This window comes from Sardina pilchardus, chromosome 11 (genome assembly GCF_963854185.1).
Source record: "Sardina pilchardus chromosome 11, fSarPil1.1, whole genome shotgun sequence".
Classification (NCBI taxonomy): domain Eukaryota; kingdom Metazoa; phylum Chordata; class Actinopteri; order Clupeiformes; family Clupeidae; genus Sardina; species Sardina pilchardus.
Window position 1 is genome coordinate 14777402 of NC_085004.1, and position 19630 is coordinate 14797031.

The 19630-nt window shown below is 43.2% G+C and overlaps 2 protein-coding genes across 6 annotated transcripts; both read left to right on the top strand.

Moving 5' to 3' along the window:
• The first annotated feature begins 2975 nt into the window (after positions 1 to 2975).
• Positions 2976 to 8063, top strand: LOC134095395 (major histocompatibility complex class I-related gene protein-like). Its single transcript, XM_062548898.1, has 7 exons — positions 2976 to 3280; positions 3571 to 3828; positions 4266 to 4547; positions 4794 to 5081; positions 5247 to 5366; positions 6025 to 6072; positions 6677 to 8063. The coding sequence occupies exons 1-7, from the start codon at positions 3223 to 3225 to the stop codon at positions 6715 to 6717; spliced, it is 1095 nt and encodes a 364-aa protein (XP_062404882.1). The 5' UTR covers positions 2976 to 3222; the 3' UTR covers positions 6718 to 8063.
• A 170-nt stretch (positions 8064 to 8233) lies between these two features.
• On the top strand, positions 8234 to 18411 carry asb7 (ankyrin repeat and SOCS box containing 7). 5 transcript variants are annotated; one of them, XM_062548901.1, is made up of 5 exons: positions 8234 to 9016; positions 10331 to 10443; positions 10589 to 10840; positions 13608 to 14213; positions 15741 to 18411. In XM_062548901.1, exons 3-5 carry the CDS (start codon positions 10630 to 10632, stop codon positions 15878 to 15880), a joined length of 957 nt encoding a protein of 318 aa, XP_062404885.1. In that variant the 5' UTR covers positions 8234 to 9016; positions 10331 to 10443; positions 10589 to 10629; the 3' UTR covers positions 15881 to 18411. The 5 variants fall into 5 exon arrangements, with proteins under 5 accessions (XP_062404885.1, XP_062404886.1, XP_062404883.1 ...); XM_062548902.1 differs by having other exon boundaries at positions 8234 to 8987; XM_062548899.1 differs by lacking the exon at positions 8234 to 9016 and adding an exon at positions 9052 to 9141.
• The last annotated feature ends 1219 nt before the right edge of the window (positions 18412 to 19630 follow it).

A 19630-nucleotide genomic window follows, 5' to 3' on the forward strand; every position in this document is an offset into this window, starting at 1 on the left:
GAAAGACATGGACTCACATATCCTTGTGCTCATGTCAGGTCAGTCTTTCTGTAACTTAAACCATTATTAGTCATGACCTTGCAGTAAAATTGGCAGAATAATTTGTGTTCATTCATACTCTTCATACCTTAATTGATTTGGCAGACAAATAACATTTATAAGAGCTTATGGATTGGACTGTTGATATAGCCATACTGTTCAGGACTGCACTGTAAACTGTGTTTAACGCTTTATAAATCTAAATAATGCCATGCGTATTAACCACTTATAAACTCATTCACTGCAGTCACCTGGTCCGTGATGGCATACATTCCTCGCCAGTATCACTTTGAGTCAGAAAAGATTAACTGGATGGATGCCCAGGCGCTCTGCAGAGAGAAGTTCACAGATCTGGCCACCATTGAGAGCGAAGAGGACATGCTCAGACTGGTTCAGCTCGCTAAAGACCATGGTTTCAGTGGTGAAGTCTGGATAGGCCTGCATAAGGGTGGCTGGATGTGGTCACTGAACCAGAGCACATTTTATGGAGAGGGAGAGATGGGATACAGAAACTGGAGGGATGGGGAGCCAAACAATGTTTTGGACGAGGAATGCTGTGTCATGATAAACAAAGAAAAGTGGAATGATGCACCTTGCCATGCCCTCCTTCCTTCCATTTGTTACGATGGTGAGAATGTCACACACAGCACACATATTAAAATATATGTCTACATTACGTACCTTGTTTCACAAGGCCTATTAAACCTCCTTGAAATAGAATGTTCTGCTTTTTGTTTTGTTTAATCTACATCTGTTGAAGGACAAAACAGAAAAGGCTATACTTTTTCTCCAATATTTAGTGTTTGTCATTGTTCCCTCGTTAGTTGTATTAATACAATAGTGCTTTTATTTATGGGAAATCAGTAGAGAATGTCATTGTGCAGAAATGCATCTAATTTGATTAAAAACATTAGTGGTTAAATTTTACGAATATATCAATTATTATGTTGCTTTTAGAAATGTGGATAGACTATTTTGTTGTTGGCCCATTACTTGGTTTGATGCATATCTGAAGTATTTCATCTGCTGAACCTATCACCAAACTGTTGACACTCTGTCAACTACAATTTATGGTTAGGGATTAGATTGGGAGGAGGTGTTCAGTATTTGTTCAACAACAATTTTACATATGAATCTTTGGATGGACTATCCAAGTAAAGTGATACCAATTTAAATACCTCTTTTTGGTTAATGAGACATTTTTTTAAATATTTTCAGCAGGAAACCCTGATCCCTATATTCTGGTTGATAAGACATATTCCTGGGTAGAGGCTCAACACTTCTGCAGGACGAAATACACAGATCTGGCCAGTGTGAGAAACGCCAGTGAAAATCAGCAGATCTCGGCAAAATCACCAGCTGCATGGATTGGCCTCTACAGAGACTGCAACTCACTGTGGAGGTGGTCAGACCAGAGTGGTTCCACTTTCAGAAAATGGATCTCATACAACACACAGACGGGGAACTGTGCAGCAGCCGATGTGGCCAAAGGACGTGGCTTGCACAGAGGAAACTGTGACCTTTTGAAGCAGTTTGTCTGTTATGGTGGTGAGTGTGAGTTTGGCAGCAATGGCAGTCATGATATTTTTGCAATGTGCTACCAGTCATGGAAATTAAACTGTAATATTATGTAAATGCAATTGCCCTTGCTGGCATATATGTGTGGGTGATGGCGGGAGCTTGTGTTGATGATGACGGGAGCTTAGGTGATGGCGTGAGCTTGTGTGTGTGTGTGTGTGTGTGTGTGTGAGAGAGAGAGAGAGAGAGAGAGAGAGAGAGAGAGAGAGAGAGAGAGAGAGAGAGAGAGAGATGTGATAGAGAGAAAGGAAGTTAAGCCGAATTTTTGGGCATGTGTTTTTGGGTGTGTGGCTTTGTAAATGTGCTGAAGAGAGTGTTTATGTCTGTGCTTTGCCCCATAGCCCCCAAAGCGACCTTGAAGCAGATAGTGAGAGTGGAGCTGAAGATGGACTCTCAGATGGACATGAGTGACCCTACTGTTCAGACAGCCATCTTACAGCAGGCCAGTGCCTTTGTTCATGTGAAGCACATTGAATGTCCTCTTTGTACAGTAAATAAACTCGCCTTGAGATAATAAGGTGCAATATGTAGCTAAACGTTTCTCAATCGACTAAACAGGGACGTTGTGAGGGGACAGGTGAAAGCCTATTGTATTATATCGTGGCTCAGGTTTTTGGTCATGTTATGTATTTAATTCCAAGCCTGAAACTGAATCAGAGCAGGAACCTTTTCAAACACTTGGTTGCCAACCTTGCCCTGTCTGTTTTATTTAGTGGATATCTGAGGAAAACTTAGAACATACTGTAGGTGTTAACATCTAAACGGTATTTTTTTCACATTCTGTTTCTACTGTAATTTCCACATAATGCACCTGCAAACCCTTTGATGCTAACCTGTGCTGGCACTGTCCCTCAGATTGAGCAAAGGTTGAGGGAGACGGGGTTGCCGGCAGAGGCCAAGCTGGCGTGGAGGGAGCAAGCAGATGGACAGATCTTCTCGAAGAAAACAGAGAAGAGGGGAATGAAGAAGATGAGGAAAAGGAGGAGTGATGAGCTTTAAACCAGTGGTGTCAGGCCCCGTCTTTAAAATGAGAAAAGTCAAACACCACTGAGATGCTCATGAAGTCTAATTCTTATCTATCTATCTATCTTTCTATCTTTATCTATGTGAAAGTCTTGTTGTATTCCAAAGAGCATAAATAAATATAATATGTTTAAGGTGTGTTTATATCTGTATTAAAGTTTGACATAAACTTGTGCTATTGATCATTGTGTCTGCCTGCAGTGTTTGCATTTTTTTTCAAAATCTTGCTCTGCCTCGTGTTATTGTGCTACTGTAACTAAATGGTCTGAGTCAACACTGAGACTTTGCACTCTCTCCATTCAGAGGAGAAACAGGTAGGGTAGGTGTGGTGAAACCACAGCTGCTGCAACCTTTACTCCATACGCCATCAAAAGAGTATGTGAAAATGCAGGTTTCCAGTAGATTGACTTTAATTAATCATAAATAGCCCACTGTGGGGGGAAGGTGATGCTGAATAGGAATCGATCTGAACTTGCTGTTAAGGTAACAACCAAAACGAAAAACTGCTCAGATAAGAATGTGCCCTAAAACGTCAATAGACTAACCTGGGATGAACCTGGTAGAGTCTATAGCTTTTTTAGTATGGATGCTCTCCTCACACTCCTTGGTTTTCTTACTTTTGCAGTGAAGACAAGCACAGGTAAGGACAACATCTTTGTATATCTTTACGTCTGTATGTTCACAAGAATTTGTGGTTGGTTATCGCCTATCAGAGCACATTCAAATAGTTCCCTCTTCTCAATGTTAGTGTTCACAATTGGCTGAAGGTGTCAGCTACAACTTAAATTACACCCATGAAATTATTTTGATTAATAAGAATAACATTTTATCACTAAAATCAAGAATCAATCAAGCAGCTCTCGTTTACCAGTTGTCATGTTTAATTTTAATGTATAACTTCATTACTAGTTTCTACCTCCTAACATACAGGGTCACATTCCTTGGTGGTGTTTGCAACATTCATCATTGGACACACTCCGTTCCCAGAGTTCAGCGCGGTTGTGATGCTGGACGATGTCCAACTGGGTTACTACGACTCAGACGTGAGAAAGTTTATTTTGAGAGGACTCACGTCCGAGCCTGAGGATGTTGTACTTCAGGAGGATGCCAGTGTGGTCTTTGGACACGTAAACAGGGGCATGAAATACAGAGCCTCTCACCTGAGACAGCGGTCCAACCTCACGGGCGGTATGTATTCTGTGTGCAGATTGAGAGAGGGTGTGGTGACCTGCATATAGGTCATGTTTACATTATGACTTATGGAGTAAGATCCAACGCCTATCATTTAACCATTAACAAGATCTCCATGTATTGTACTACTATAAAACATACTGCAAAACTTAATGTGTCCAGATACCTTTCTACTGGTTATGTGCTGTCATTAAATGCTCTGTTGATCTATCTATCTACTGTATCTGTCTATCTATCTATCTATCTATTTATCTATCCTTCTATCCCTAATCACATGCAGGCCTTATCTTCACTGAAAGCATTTTTTACTTTTTTTCACACAAAGTCAAGCTCATGTTGTAAATGACTTTGAATGTAAATAATTGACTGCAAAGTTACTGAATACCAGCTACGGTATGTTAATGAGTATCCTTCTCTATTCCCCCCTCATGCAGCAGGCATCTACGTCCAGCAGAGAATCACAGGCTGTGAGTTGCTGGATGATGACCAGCCTGGTCCAATGGCAGTGAAAGACGCCTTCAACGGGCAGACTGGAGACCATCTGTCCTTCACCAATGACCAGCACAGCTTCTGGAACCAGTGGCAGTGGCCAGCCATGTGGGACAAGCTGCAGTTTAGCCAGGTGAAGTGGCTGTATGAGAACATCTACCAGCCCATCTGCCTCAGGACCCTCAGGACATATCTGAGGAAACAGAGGAATCGTGTCATGAGGAAAGGTATGCAGCATTGGCCACTCCTTGCCATAACCATTTTCTTTTTTCCCTTTATTTAGAAAGAGAGATGGGATGGGATGGGATCGTGAAATTATCCGGGTCAGACTCGAATACCCGTGGGGATTAGGATGTGGTATGGGCGCTATTGCCAGTAGTGCCACAGCCCCCACACCTTAGCCATTTTTTTGCCATTGCCAAAGGTACTGCATTATTGCTTATGCACCACCACATTATGCAATTCCTCCACAGTGAAGCCCAGAGTCCGGCTCCTCCAGAAGACACTCCCAGACTCTAGAGGGGCCAAAGTGACCTGTCTGGCCACTGGTTTCTACCCCCGTCACATCAACCTGACCCTGCTCAGAGACGGGCAGTCCGTTTCTGACCACCAGATCACTGGCGGAGAGCTGCTACCCAATGGAGATGAGACGTACCAGATGAGGAAGAGCTTGGAGGTCAGCCCAGAGGAATTACAGCATCACCACTACACCTGTACAGCTGAACATCTCAGCTTGGACAACAAGCTGGATATTGCTTTGGGTATAACAGGGGTTTTCATTGCTCTTTCAGATTGGTATTTATATTCAGTGTTTCTTAAATCCATTGATTTAGATATTGAATGGACAGGAGTGGGAATATACAGTGAGATAAAACGGCTGATGTGCTTGTTCAGTGTTTTTATCTTCCTGATTTGTTTTTTGGCAGGGAGTGAATGGGGCTCAGCCACTACAACCATAGCGTCCACTGCACTGGTGGCTGTGTGTGTGTGCCTGATCGGAGCTGCTACCGGAGTCTTTCTATTGTGTAAGAAGAACACAACAAAAGGTAAAAACAACTGCTACTGTGAATGTAAACTAGCTTTTAGTTTACAATCACTCAAGTTTACAATCACTCAGGATTTCAGACAAAGGTGTAACTTTGGGTTGAGGATTGGAGGGGGTGGGCTTCATCATGCTCTATAACAGATTAAACAGCCTGACAAAAGATACATAGGTGTTTCGATGTTCATAAGCGTTCACTCAATACAGCCAATCAAAATTGATGTTTTGGATGTGAGCTCATATCTCAGCAAACATTGGTGAGGGGACTAAGCTTGTATCGCAGCAACGCTTTGATGTACAAAGGCCAAACTTGGTACACTTGGTACCTGATTGTGAGGATGTGCTAGGAAATTCCTGTGTTACAGGAAGTGAGCTCATATCTCAGCAATGGTTTGATGTATGAGGGCCAAATTTACGGTACGGGGGATTGATACCTGATTGTACAGACATGAAAGGTGAGTGGCATCATTCAACCTCTGGGTGCTGTAATAAAGGAAGTAAGCTGATATCTCAGCCATCCGCAGTTGCTGTGAGTGCTTGCTCATGCCGTGGCAATGTAATTTCTGCGATTTACACCCCTGCATTGCTGCTTGCAGCTATATTGTTTTCTTTTTTCTTCCAATGCCTATCTCTCTGACTGACATATAATCTTTGTGTAACAGATAAGGGCTCCCAGATTTCTCTACAGAGTAACTACACAGCAACTCCAGGTGAGCTTGGAGGACAGAGTAAACCACATCAAGTTCAGATGCAAAACCCTCTAAACGCCACCTCTGTCAAAAAGGAGAAAACAGTGGTGTATGAATGCTCTCCTAGTATATTTCAATCAAAATAATTTTGCTTCAAAACCCGCTAAAGACAAGGCTGGGTGTACCCTGCCTGACCTGCTGCCGAATTTAGATTTTGCCCGGCAGCTCAGACTGGAAACCTGCAAATCTATCTACCCTGCTTCCTGTCCAAAACCTTTCGGTCCAATCACAAACTAGCTTATCCAAAAGACACACCTGGATCATTGATCTGATTGGTTGAAGGACTATCCAAGCGGAGTCATTTGAAATATGTCCATTGATCACCCCACTTGTGCGGAAGAAATAAAGCGCAGACTTCCTGGTCTAAAATATCGATTTGTTGGCAAAAATATAGGAGCCTGATCAAAAAGGCTCATTTAAAAGAAAAGTTGTCCGACGGATATAGAGGGTTTAGCATGAACTCTTCTTCAAACATAAACAGGTCATAACATAACATGAATTTGTACTGATGACATTGCAATACAAGCATTTTCATTCCATTTTGTATTGAAACATTTTCTTTAAGGGGAAGACCCAAGTGAGGCATCCAGTGACACACATTCATAAGGAGCTGTCATCACATATGGATAACAAAATTGTGGAACATTCACAGGAGATGTTCACAGAGCACCATATTTACTCAAATATAATATATATTATACATATAATAATATATCAACAATCCTAGCAACCATGAAAACAAAGTAATACTAACCTCAACCTCAAGTTCTGAGGCTCTGGAGTTCTAAGAGTGAGACACTGAAATATCATTCCATTAACTCTGCCTGTGAGAGCTGTTTTCTGATGCTCAATGTGCTGTTCCTATGTGTTAATCCCTGGTACTGGAGCTGGGTGAAATTGCGTTTAATGTCTTCTGCACTTGTGGAATTTTTCTGTACCCTGACAGCATTTTATTTTATACATCTGCATGTAGGCCTATATGTTTATTTTTTACCTCCGCGAAGGACTCAAAAAGTTACAGATGGATTTCGATTAAATTTTCAGGAAAGGTCTGAAATGACCCAAGGAAGAAACAATCACCATCTGGATTCAGGAGGCGGCTCACACAATATGTGTGAAACATTAAAACATTTTTCAGTAAAACATGTTGATATGACACATTTGTGTGTAAAATTAGATGTACCACATAGCAGTACAAAATATGACCGCCACTCAGTCCTCGAAATCACTCTTCAATTTGTCTCCATCTGCCTATGTGTGTGTGTGTGTGTGTGTATGTGTGTGTGTGTGTGTGTGTGTGTGTGTGTGTGTGTGTGTGTGTGTCTCATGCTTGTAAAAATTTACCGGCAACCCTTTGCTCAACACCGCCATCTACAGGCCAACTGGTATACAGTCACTAAATGTACACATAAATAATTGTAGCCCTCTCTCCCTATGGAGCGATTTGCATCGACCCATTTCATACACTCTTCTTGGCCATGGGTTCATTCTCCATCCAGTTAATGTGATAAGCTGAGAGTGAATCCACAGAGGCCACTGCCAGTGTTGCTTTGTTCCTCTCTCCAGCCCAATCCACACCATGCCCTTGTGCTGAGAGTCTGCAGACTTTAACAGACTTGTCATATTCCTCATATTCTCTGCAGTGGCCAGGTCAATATGGACTTTCCTGCAGTACTCCTGAGCTTCTGCCCATGTTTTAAACTCATTGATGTAGGCCTACTGCACCGCAGATAAATGCCAGAGTAGGCCTCAGTGCTGCATGGGTAGGAGCAGACATGCACCTTTGGCCATGGATATGGAGTTTCATCTCATGCCATGATTTTATCTGACACCGTGATTTAAGAAAATACCACTGAATTATTTGTGCATCCCTTTCTCATGAAGGCAATGTCCCAATGTTTCATTTGGACTCAATTATGAACTGATTGTTGGTCAAGACCCACGTCACTGTGAACCCCATTAATTAATGACATCATCGAACATCTCATGATCAATATTAACGTAGCCCAGTAGGCTAATTATTGTAGTAGGGATGGAAGTTACATGTTTTGTCACCTTTTTTTAACCATCATTGCCAAGAGAGATTAGTCCAAAAGGAACATACAAATAACAATAGGGCCTATTTAACAGCAAATTTAGTTGTATTTAGTCCAAAAGTTGATCATAGCCTACTTAGGCCTATCAGTAATAAACAACATGTCCATTCAAACAACAGCTTAATGAAAGCAACTAAATATACAAACCATAATGCATAAGAAACGCTTAATAAAGTAGGCTAAGTGCAATTTGTAGGCCTACATTCACATGCAGTGTAGTTTGGTCTTTTGGGCCCCCACCGTCAACTTCAGGGCCTTGTCTGTTTGAAGGGGGCATAAAAGACCATCAAGTTGTTCAATTGCTCATTCCACCCACATTTGGCCTATATATTTGTTCCCATTCCTCATGTGAAAACCGTCAAATCTGACATTATTAAATCACAGGAAACTTTCTGGTTTTCCATAGGCTATAGGTTTAGGGGGGGGGGGAGAGAGAGAGAGAGAGAAGTTGTCAGGTTGATGTTGCTCTTATTACCATTATGATTAACATATAGGCCTATTTTTCACCTGTAAATCGCTTTAGACAAAGGCGTCTGCAAAATAACTAAAAAATCCATGCAGAAAATGCATTAATTGATTGTCGCGTGTCAGTGACGTTGTACAACACGGCGGCACTGCCCCCAGCTGGACGTGGAGTGTGCAACAAAGGGGTCACTGTCCTAATACTTTCTACATTGTATTATTTTGACATTTCTCTGTCTGAAGGAATAAATATTTTGCAACTACTATTTTGGCGCATTGGACATTATATCTGCAGCCAAAGGTCCCACCTGGCCATGGGTAGGAACGCAACGTTCATAGTCATACTGGTATGGGGATCTATTTGACAACTCAAATTCCTCATGAATGCATTCTTATTGGGCGAAGAGTGTTTGGTGTCGGAGGAGCCGACCTGCGGGGAGGATGGCTAGCTGACCAAACATACATTGATTAGGTATTAAGGTTTTTATCCATACTTAGCAGTTAGTGGGATGTTATTGTGTTCAGTGTGAGAGCAACATAGACTACTTGCATGTGTATCGTTGGTTTGGAACTTAAACAAAAGCTCAGAAATTAGCTGCATGATAGTTAGCCTTATCAGCTATATCTAGCTTGCTAGTAAGTTAGCCATCACTTCGATATTGGTTGCATAGCGTGTAGGCTAACTTGGGACCTTTCTACATAGCAAGCTAACATTAGGTGAGTTATCTGTTTTGACGTTACTGACAAGTTAGCTTCTCTTCACCTAACGACAGCTGAAACTTTACCGTTTTTGCTCAGTTCGTTTAGAGTACAGTTTATTTAAATTGACTTTAATGTGAAATGAAATGTTATCCAATAGTATGATGTACTGTAATGGTAAATTGTGACAGAGCTGGTAGTGGGAGATAAGCTAATATATGTTAGCTAGTTATCCAGCTAACTTAGCTAGCATTTGATTGATGCGAGCTGGCTATCCAGCTAGCAGTTCATTGTTCGTTGCTAACTATATCTGCGACTGCTATGTAGTTCGCCCCAGATTAACGTTAGTCTCGATTGGGTTTGAAGCAAGCGGTTTATCTTAGGAATCGTCCACACTACAACGCGTGATGATTATTAAAATAAAACACAAGGCAATATGTGCATTTCAACTGCAGATGGCATAGGTAGCCGAATTTGGTCCACTCTAGCTCGCGTCAACAAAGATAAGCTAGCCTGTTAGCTACTCAGATAGCTGGAAGGCTAAATGAGTTCGTTGCATGTTTTTTTGTTTGTCTGTTAAACAGTTAACACAAGCAAGCATCATTTGGTGGAGTCTAATGTAACCTGTTTTTGCAATGTACAGTCAGTGTCAGTATTTTAAAACACAACTCCAATGACTCAGGTTATTCTAGTATGTAACTAGACAATGCTATTCCTCGCTAACGTTTTGTCTTTAACGTTAACGTTATTTGTCTAGTTAACCTACCTATCCTGCGACTGTCATTCAGCAGCGGGCTGGCCTACTAGGCTTATACCCTTGTTACGGTTCTATTAAGGTCCAGACAGAGCCCAGCTGAATCAGTTTGTAATGAGATTTCCCAATGTCTACTACTGAGTTCAAGCATGGATCAGCCCTGTATTGCCATATGTTTTCAAATCTCCCATACATATTGCATTCACAGCGTCCAGTCATCGGTTCTCATAACACTGGTGGCCTGTCCAAGTAGCTGATGCCATACCAGATATGGACACAAGATCAAGGGGATCTGTCACACATCAGAGACACTGACAGAAGGTGAAAATTGATCGCATTCATATTTTGAAATCCTCTACAGTTCCTCTGATCAGTCAGACTGGCTTGACCATTGGTGTGTACTTATGCTGGCCTCCATGACCCTTTTCTTTTTTGCCCTTCTTTTTATGTCTGAAATGATGTCCAGAGGATAGGTGTGCATGATCTCCTGGTGCGAGATGTAACAGGATGCTGAACCATCACTGCAGAAGGAACCCTGAACTTCAAGAGGAGCTGCAGATTCAAGCTGCAGTGGCAGCAGGGGATGTCTACACCGTCCGCAAGATGCTGGAACAGGGTTATTCGCCCAAAATTCGGGATGCCAATGGCTGGACCCTGCTCCACTTCTCGGCAGCAAAAGGGAAGGAGAGATGTGTTCGGGTCTTCCTGGAGCACGGAGGTGAGGAGAAAGAGGTGGTGGTGGCGGCATCATCATTCTGTTTCGATAGCTCATTATTGTAGATAGACACTTGATGTGCACAAACAGTCAGTTGCAAACAGGCTGCCTATGTTTGTTCAGCAAGAATGTGTAAGAATCCGAAATGAAGATTAAGTGGTTAGATAATGGCCAGATAGCAATGTCCAAGGGATCACTCAGGAGGTTTCACTTCTTGATATACTTGTTACTTACTGTGAGAATAATATACTTTACACACATTTATTTTCTGTTTTGGTGTTGTGTGGATGGTACATAAGGCTTTGTTTGTGTGGTAATTGTGGTAATGATTTCAGATGAAAGTTCATCATTAAGACCAATCCACACAGGTCATTAATTAATTGGCAGTCCAAAGAATATTTGCTCTTTGCTGTTGAGAATGTTCAGGCTATATCACTACCAAGAACTAATTGGAGGAAGTTGGCTTTTTCTATCTTACAGCAGATGATTGTACAGAATCCAATGAGAATTTAAATTATGTTATGATAATGATAAATAAGCCATCCTTTTGGAACTTGACTGTAGGCTGTGTGAACCTTTAATTTGATTTCACATAAAATCAATATACGTATGTTAGTAAGACATAAAAGCCGTGTCAGGGATTAAAAAAAAAAAAAAAAAGCTACTCAATGACTAATTTCCATGTACAACCTGGAAATGGTTTATGTACATAGACATTAGCCTTTGTACATTACAAATAGGCTGTTTCTTCTGAAATGGCTCCCCTCTCCTCTAGACATTCCTGAAAAACTTTGTTTTTGATTGCATATCAATGAGGTTACAGTGGCTGCTATAATTAGGCAGGTAGGCTGTACTGTTAAACTTTGCTTTAAGAACATCAGAACCAGGTCAGTCCCACACCTCTAAAATGGAGACGATTTGTCAGCAGCCAAGTTTACTAGCAGACCATTGATCAATAGCTCAATTAAATAGGTTAAAATTGTATGTAATTGAGGTATGTATTAGTTGAATTAGTCAAATAATACTCTTCTATGGTATTAACTATGCAAACTGAAATTGTTACCTTGTTGGCTTCTTTCCTATTGTGGCATGTTCACCTTTGAGTCAATTGACAGGCACATTTACACATTTCTGAACTACTGCTAGCAGACCTATCGTCACATAGTCATACATCTCTGTGTGATGCTGCACCACTTCGCTTTCATCACATAAAACCGCGGTTCTCCCTCATTTAACAATATTTAATGAGCCCAAAACAATTAATGTATTGATTGTTTAATAACAATTAATGTGTAGTTTAGTTTTTATCAATATGGTCGTTAAGCTAGTTGGTATGGAAGCCGGTCCCTCGTAGCCTGGATATATCCAGACTCTGTACACGAGGCTGTCAACTCTCGATTGGGAAATGTTTGCAACACTTGCTTCGCGACGGCCACTAACTTTGAAATCATTGTTTCTGCTTTACCAATCACATTGATCAGAGATTCCTAATGTTACTCTCTACTTTGCCTAAACTTTACAAAAACTGACAATAAACAGCATCAACAGTCAGGAAGCAATGTGTGTGGGTCTACCTTTGCTGTAAATACATTTCTGCATTTTTCCAGCTGCATTTTTTTTGTGTTGCTTTCTGTTCACAATCACAATAAGTTTCAGTTTCGTCTTCCCCTCTCGTCGCTGATTGGCCTGACATTTTTCTTGAATATGGGAAGCGGTTATGAACTGTTGCCAGACTAGCTCTCCCTGAAAGAAGATCTAGGGGGGGCGGGGCTAGGCTAGGCTAGGTCCTTGGTGTGGTTTGATGTGAAATTGATGAGTTATAGTGACGGCTGGTTGCCGCTAGATGGCACTGTGAACCTGCTCTGCCCAGAGCCGCATATACGGTACTGGCTCTGTCCAGAGCTGTGTCTACATCAGCCAAGGCTTGCTCTGGAATGAGGCCTCAGATGTTTTCACTGCATTTCATTGCAACTTTAAGGTCTGCTTTCTTGATTAATTTAAATGGTGAATTTTATTTATTAGGCTAGAATTCTATTCGTAATTCTTAAACTGTAAACTATAGCGATTACAATACGTTTAGTGTATGTGCTAATCTGGGTATGTCCGGTAATACCATTAACAGGATTCATCCCTTAGGAAGTATATGATCTGTAAAGCTACGTAGGGTCGTGGTTAAGGGACTGGGCTAGCAAACAGTAGCCAGACATGTTGAGGGTTCAATTCCCGGCTGCCATCATTGTGTTCTTGAGCAATGCACTTAACCCCGGGGTGGTCTGGGTAAAGTGGCCCTTGTAAGCACTTGCGTATGCAAGTGGCTTTGGTTAAAAGCATCAGCCAAATGAGTGAGTGAGTAAGTAAGTAACGCTATGCTAACCTAAATATTTGCTCTTTTTTTTTAAAATGATTTCACCCCAAAACGTTTTGTAGGTCTCTTTTTTTTTTCTAGGTTTCATCTCCACACTCTCTCATTCTTCCTCCTTCTTCCTCCTTCTCTCCCTCCCTTTTCTTGCTCACTTTCTTTCTCTTCCTCTCTGTGCTAAACAAAGCAATAATGAGTGTTTCTTGGGTAATTGAAATAGCAGGACTTAACCTATGGCCTCTCTTTCACACTCCGGTCTTCCTGATTGTTGAAGTGCATTACCAGCATGGCCCGTGATGGCCCCTTAATCTCCCATCTGGCTGTCAGCTCATCCTGCCTCTGTGTGTGTGTCTGTCTGTGTCTGTCTATGTGTGTGTCTGTGTGTGTGTGTCCGTGTGTGTGTGTCTGCAGCTGACCCCACGGTGAAGGACTTCATCGGGGGCTTCACGGCGCTGCACTACGCCGCCATGCACGGCCGCGCGCGCATCGCCCGCCTGATGCTGGAGTCGGAGCACCGCGGCGACATCATCAACGCCAAGAGCAACGACGGCTGGACGCCGCTGCACGTGGCGGCGCACTACGGCCGCGACTCCTTCGTGCGCCTGCTGCTGGAGTTCCACGCCGAGGTGGACCCGCTGAGCGACAAGGGCACCACGCCGCTGCAGCTGGCCATCATCCGCGAGCGCTCCAGCTGCGTGCGCATCCTGCTGGACCACAGCGCCAACATCGACATCCAGAACGGCTTCCTGCTGCGCTACGCCGTCATCAAGGGCAACCACTCGTACTGCCGCATGTTCCTGCAGCGCGGCGCCGACACCAACCTGGGCCGGCTGGAGGACGGCCAGACGCCGCTGCACCTGTCGGCGCTGCGGGACGACGTGCTCTGCGCCCAGATGCTGTACGCGTACGGCGCCGACACCACCACGCGCAACTACGAGGGACAGACGCCCGTGGCCGTGTCGCTCAGCATGTCGGCCATCAGCCGGCCCTGCCTGGACTTTCTGCAGGAAGTTACCAGTAGGTGTCCCCAACTCCCTGCTCTGTCCTCGCCTCTCCTGTGTGTGTGTGTGTGTGTGTGTGTGTGTGTGTGTGTGTGTGTGTGTGTGCATGGCCTAGTGTAGCTGTCCCCAACCCCCTGCTCTGTCCTTCCTTCTCCTCTCCCCGTGTGTGTGTGTGTGTGTTTACCTTCATGGCCTAGTGTGGCTAGTTCCACTGTGTGTATGTGGTTCAGGTGAGGCTAGGAATCTGATGCTGTCCTCTTGCGATGGAAGGGTTCTTGGCTGCTTTCCAGTTTTACACTTGAAGTATGTATTTCCTAAGGGCATACAGAAAGCCAGTTTTCATTACATTGCGACACATTGGAGTTTTTATGGCTCAGAACAGTGTATCATTGTAACGTATACGGTATAATGGCAAAATAACAGCTATCAAACAACAGTGCAAGTTTTGGCTTTTTTTTGTTTAGCTGCGGGTTAATCAGATATCTCCGTAATAATGCAGCATGAAAGGCTGGTATGATTGCAGCTTTGGTCAGACATGCATGCGTTGGTTGACCTGTAGGTTTGCAGGCAGAGCATAAAAGCGGAGGGAGATGTCCTAAAGCTCAGCAGCGCTCGCTCGCCGAACAATCGGCCATGTGAAAAGAGAGCCGGCGTGTTACCTGAAGCGCTAATGATTCAGTAAGCAACAATGCCTCCGTGCCAATTGTTCCCCCCCTGAACTTTGATATCGAGATATCAAAGCCGCAGTGCTGAGACAGACGCACTCTGTGAAGTCAGCCCCCCTGCTCAGCTCTGGACAGGCCGGCACGATCATCTTTCCCCGCTGCTTATTGATCATCCTAACTACCTCACGGGGTCGTCTCCTGTCCTGTCAGCCTCCCCCCCCCCCACCCCGGTCGTCCGGACGTCCACGTGATTGACACGCCAGCCTCCGAGCAGGCTGTCCCTGGCCGTTGTTTGGCAGAGCGGCAGACTTGGATGTAATTAAGCATTTGAAGTGACACTAGACAGGGCCCACAGATGGCCCGCTCAGCTATGCCTTTGTTGTGGGTTTTCCAGCTGGCTTCATTTGTGTGTGCGGCCTGTTGTACCGCAAAGCTGAGTGTGCTGCCTTATTAACCTGATAAAATGTTATTTTTTTCTCTTTTTATGATTTCTTTGTTATTTTTAATACTGTATTACGGAAAAGAACGCTTCCCATGGTAACTTCTGAACTGTGGCAGATAACAGATGAAGGGAGTTCAGTGGCCTTGAAGGCTGTGAGGCCTGAGAGCTCTTTCTAGGACAGAGGAGTTTTCCTGGCTGTTTGTCTCGCTGTCTGTTTCCCCTTAATTGGATATATGACCTAGGACACATTATGTTCATTGGATACTTTGGGCTGAAGTCAATCCAAGAACATGCCTCTGAAAGGAGCCTTTAGTTGTTGATTTAGCCTGAAATGCACTTCAGATATGTGTGGTCTCTATTGTCATTGTGCAGAAGCCCTTTGTCGAGATGCTTGATTGTAATATTTTCCTTCTCTCTCTCTTTCTTGCCTTTTTAGGACAACCCAGGACTTTACAGGACATGTGCAGAATCAAAATCCGACAGTGTATAGGCCTGCAGAGCCTGAAGTTCCTGGAGGATTTACCTATCGCTAAGGTCATGAAAGACTACTTAAAACACAAGTTCGACAACGTCTGATGGCAGCCAAAACACTTAATGACATAGCGTTGAAGCATTTCTTCTGCTTAAGACTATGCAAACTGTTATCCTTTCTACTCGTGAACTCTGAAAACAGGTGCACAGTTTTTATACAAAATTGAGATGAATGCACATTTCTATTTAGCTATATGATTATAAAATCAATGAGAAGTCAGTGAAGGAGTGGCTAAGCCCAGTTGCTGCGTTGGCGTGGATATTTATGTGGATAAGTATCGTTATTGACCACTGAAACGAATCAGTATCCTAAATGAAGTTTGTACAGGAGTGCAATCAACAACAATTCTGTTCACCAAGTAGATCGGCAGGTGGTTAATTTCATGTCATTTCATGATCACCAAAGCATAAGTGTAGTTTTGTCTGAATTTCAGTCATCTGGATCAAGTGACCATAAACCAGAGGTTCTTCAGCTCCCAGTCTCAGGAGGCTAGTGTCCTGTCAGCAGGGGCTTTTGCTCTTACCCAACACTAGACGTTATTAATAAGGTACCGAGAGCTTTATCATTGATGCGGAATGGAGTTACTTTAGAAACCTGAACCGAGAGCATTCTGTAGAGTTCTTTGCTGCTTTAGCATTAAATAATAAAAAAAAACATGGAAGATAATCTTTGGAAGGAGGATGAGGGGGTGGGTGGGATGGGGAGGTCCTGGGGGTGAGTTTTAAAAAAAGGAAGAAAAAAAGAGAAACATTGAAGCTCGGTATAGAAAAGCCTCTGTTTCTGTCACAAATCATCACCGCTCATACGCCTCAGCCATGGATCAGTGATTCAGGACACTCGTTTGTGGGAGAGAGAGCGAACTCCCACACTTTCCCAAGTATGTGCATCTCTCGACACACAGTTCTGGTGCTTTGTCTTGATGTCATTTCTGAGACGGGGCTATCGCATTGTTTTAAGTGTTGCTAGTTTGGCTTGAGCGCTCATTTGTCTTTAAACGGCAAGCGCCAAATCAGCGTTTTTTTTGTAGAAAGCAGACATCAACATCGTTGTTTAACTTTTAATTTTAAAAAAGCAGCATCTTGGCATAGCGAGTGCTTGTTGTTGAAAGTGGCCAAATGCAATCCCAAACAAACACATGTTTAACAGAACTCTCAGTTGTTTATCCATGTCTAGAATCATTAACAAAGAAAATGTAAATAATTGTCGCATATGTACAGCAAATATTTTTCTAGAATTATTTAAACAAACTCAATTTCAAAAGTGTGTTTTGAAAGTCTCATGCTTTTTTTGTCTTGTGTGGCTCATGTATACTTGCTCTTTCTTTTTATGTGATTGTTTGAAGTCTTTAAAGTTAGACATTGGAATTAAGACCATTTTCAAAAACCGCGATGTAATATTATATTGTCTTGGGGTTGTTTTCCACACACTAAAAAGTATATAGGATATCCTTAATATATGTTTTCAGAAATTCTTGTTTGCATTGTCAAAATTGAACAGTAAATTGATACTTTCTATTGGAGCGATTTATTAATAGATTCTTTAATTGCATTTTCCTCTCCATAAGATATTGATTTTGTTGAGTATTTTAGCTGAGTCTTTGGCATTTTTTTGTGGTGTTATGGGTAGTTTACTCTTTGCCCCCTCAGGCAAAACCCTCTCATGGGACAAGAGAAGCGGTCGCTCATATTTCGATGGTGTTCATAGACTGCGATGGTGCATAGAGAGTGTGCGCTCTCTCTAAAGAACAAAGTCTCGTTTTGATTTGCTTCCACATGCTGTTGGTAACCCAAACTGAATGCAGTCATGACTTCACAGGTCAAAGCCCCCTGTCGGCCTTTTCTCACCTCACGTTCGCAGTCTGTCCTCTGCTCAGAATGGCTGCTCGTTTCTGAGTTACGGGCTGCGTTATGGGGTGGAGTGCCGCGTGTGCGTCTCAACCTCAGTATTCGGCTCGTCTGTCTGCCTTTTTTATTTTGAAGACGAAGAGAAAAAACAAAAAAACGTGCGTGACACTGGTGACTTGAGTGGGCTCTCCGCATCTCTCTCAGAGACGAGACACGTTCGTCTCCACAAGTACTTTAACCACCAGCTGCCTTTGCCATTGTTGTCGCATGAAGCGTAGGATTACAGTGAAACACAGACTTACAGAATGTCAAGGAGGGAGTGTTCATTTGTCTTATTGCATTTAGTTTTATTAAAGTTTAGGCAGTCCTGTGGGTCTATTTGAATACAGCAGCATTTTGTAAGCTTTTGTATGAGACTTGTGTGTGTGTCTGTGTGCGAGTTTGTGTGTGTGTATGCGTGTGTGTGTGTGTGACGATTGTGTAGATGTGGAAGTTTTTGCATTTATTTTGTGTGCAAGAGCGGTCACGGGGCATGTGTGTTGCTGTTGTAACGTTTGGCACTGCAGAGTTTGGAGGACCTAAGATGGCTCATTTGTTGTCAGGGAACCTAAGAGCTAAGTCGGAAAAGTCAATGAAATAATCCCGCGTCTTCCATGCCATCAACTACTGAATGTACATAATATGCTGTTTGCGGAATTGTTCATGTAAAATGTGTGAATAAAAAAAAAAGCCTGGCATAATCCTTGTCTTCTAGTCATTTGTAAACAAACTACACACACTGAAGTCCACAGGTCCGTCTCAGCAGTTTCCTCAAAGTGAAACGTGGGTGGATAGATATAGATAAGTTTTATTTTTAGAAAACCCTACAATTTTGTTAATGCTCTTCCTCAACCTCGATCCAAATTGGGCAGAGTGGCGGAGATCCCGTTCCCAAGTGCTTCCTATTGTGAAACCCATCAGACCTCCTCCAGCGGTGTTGGGGCCGCATGTGTGCCAGTGTGGTGCGCTGATAAGAGTGTTTTATGAATGGGCTTCAGTGTTTTGTTTCCTCTGCTTTGCACTCGCGCTTCCTCCCCCTCGTCCGTATCATCATGCAATAAATCTCCGGCCGCGATAGCGATCGTGGCAAAGCCTGTTTCAGGTACAGTCCCCCCCCCTTCCCCCCGCGTGCGCGCTGCCGCGGCTGAACCTCTGCCAGGCTCCTCGGGTGAAGAGCCACACTACACCATGTGCAGCAGGAGAGGTCCCATTGTAACGGCTCTAGCTTTACAGCTGGCTCTACACGAGGGAGGGAGAAAAAAAAACACATCCCTATTCTTCCCCTATGTAGGGGATAGGATGCCTGAAATTACACAAGCTGGCACTTTGTCAATATGTTTCGTGATACATGGATCTCTTTGAGCAGTGTGTGTGTGTGTGTGTGTGTGGGGGGGGGGTGTTCTTCCTTTCTCTCCATCTTTTTAGACCTTCCCTCCCTCTCTTTCAGGAATGTTGACTTACATTGAAAAGAGCTTTTTTTTTGTCATTTTGCTTTTGTCTCCCCAGTCCGTATACCAGGATACTACCAAGCTGTGTGTGCCTGTGTGACCCAAGAGCACCGGTGATATACAGTATTTGTGTATTACTTTACAAAAACACAGGGAGCTATCGCTGATCGAATCACAGGTAACATTACATGATAAAGACAATGGCTTTCCTCAGTAGACACATAACCTGGCAGACAGCGCGAACAATGTGCCCACTGTTGGGAGAGGGCTGACATGGGCCGGAGGAACCCTTGAGCTGCTCTCCTTTCTCAAAATGCTAAACGCAGCAGCATTGGCTTTAAGTTGAGGAAGCCCCACACTTTTTATGGTGGATTGTCTTGGAAAGGAAGTTGGGAAAAGCCTGGGGGATAGTCGTGTGGAAAAACACTGCGGGAAACATGCAAAGGGAATTCCATGGATTTTG

Excerpts from the sequence above, each read along its gene's own strand:
- asb7 (XM_062548901.1), top strand. The coding sequence starts at position 10,630 with ATGCTGAACCATCACTGCAGAAGGAACCCTGAACTTCAAGAGGAGCTG. Across the intron at positions 10,841-13,607 it reads GGTCTTCCTGGAGCACGGAG|CTGACCCCACGGTGAAGGAC; the intron begins GTGAGGAGAAAG and ends GTGTGTCTGCAG. Across the intron at positions 14,214-15,740 it reads CTTTCTGCAGGAAGTTACCA|GACAACCCAGGACTTTACAG; the intron begins GTAGGTGTCCCC and ends TTGCCTTTTTAG.
- LOC134095395 (XM_062548898.1), top strand. The coding sequence starts at position 3,223 with ATGGATGCTCTCCTCACACTCCTTGGTTTTCTTACTTTTGCAGTGAAG. Across the intron at positions 4,548-4,793 it reads GAATCGTGTCATGAGGAAAG|TGAAGCCCAGAGTCCGGCTC; the intron begins GTATGCAGCATT and ends ATTCCTCCACAG. Across the intron at positions 5,367-6,024 it reads TAAGAAGAACACAACAAAAG|ATAAGGGCTCCCAGATTTCT; the intron begins GTAAAAACAACT and ends TTTGTGTAACAG.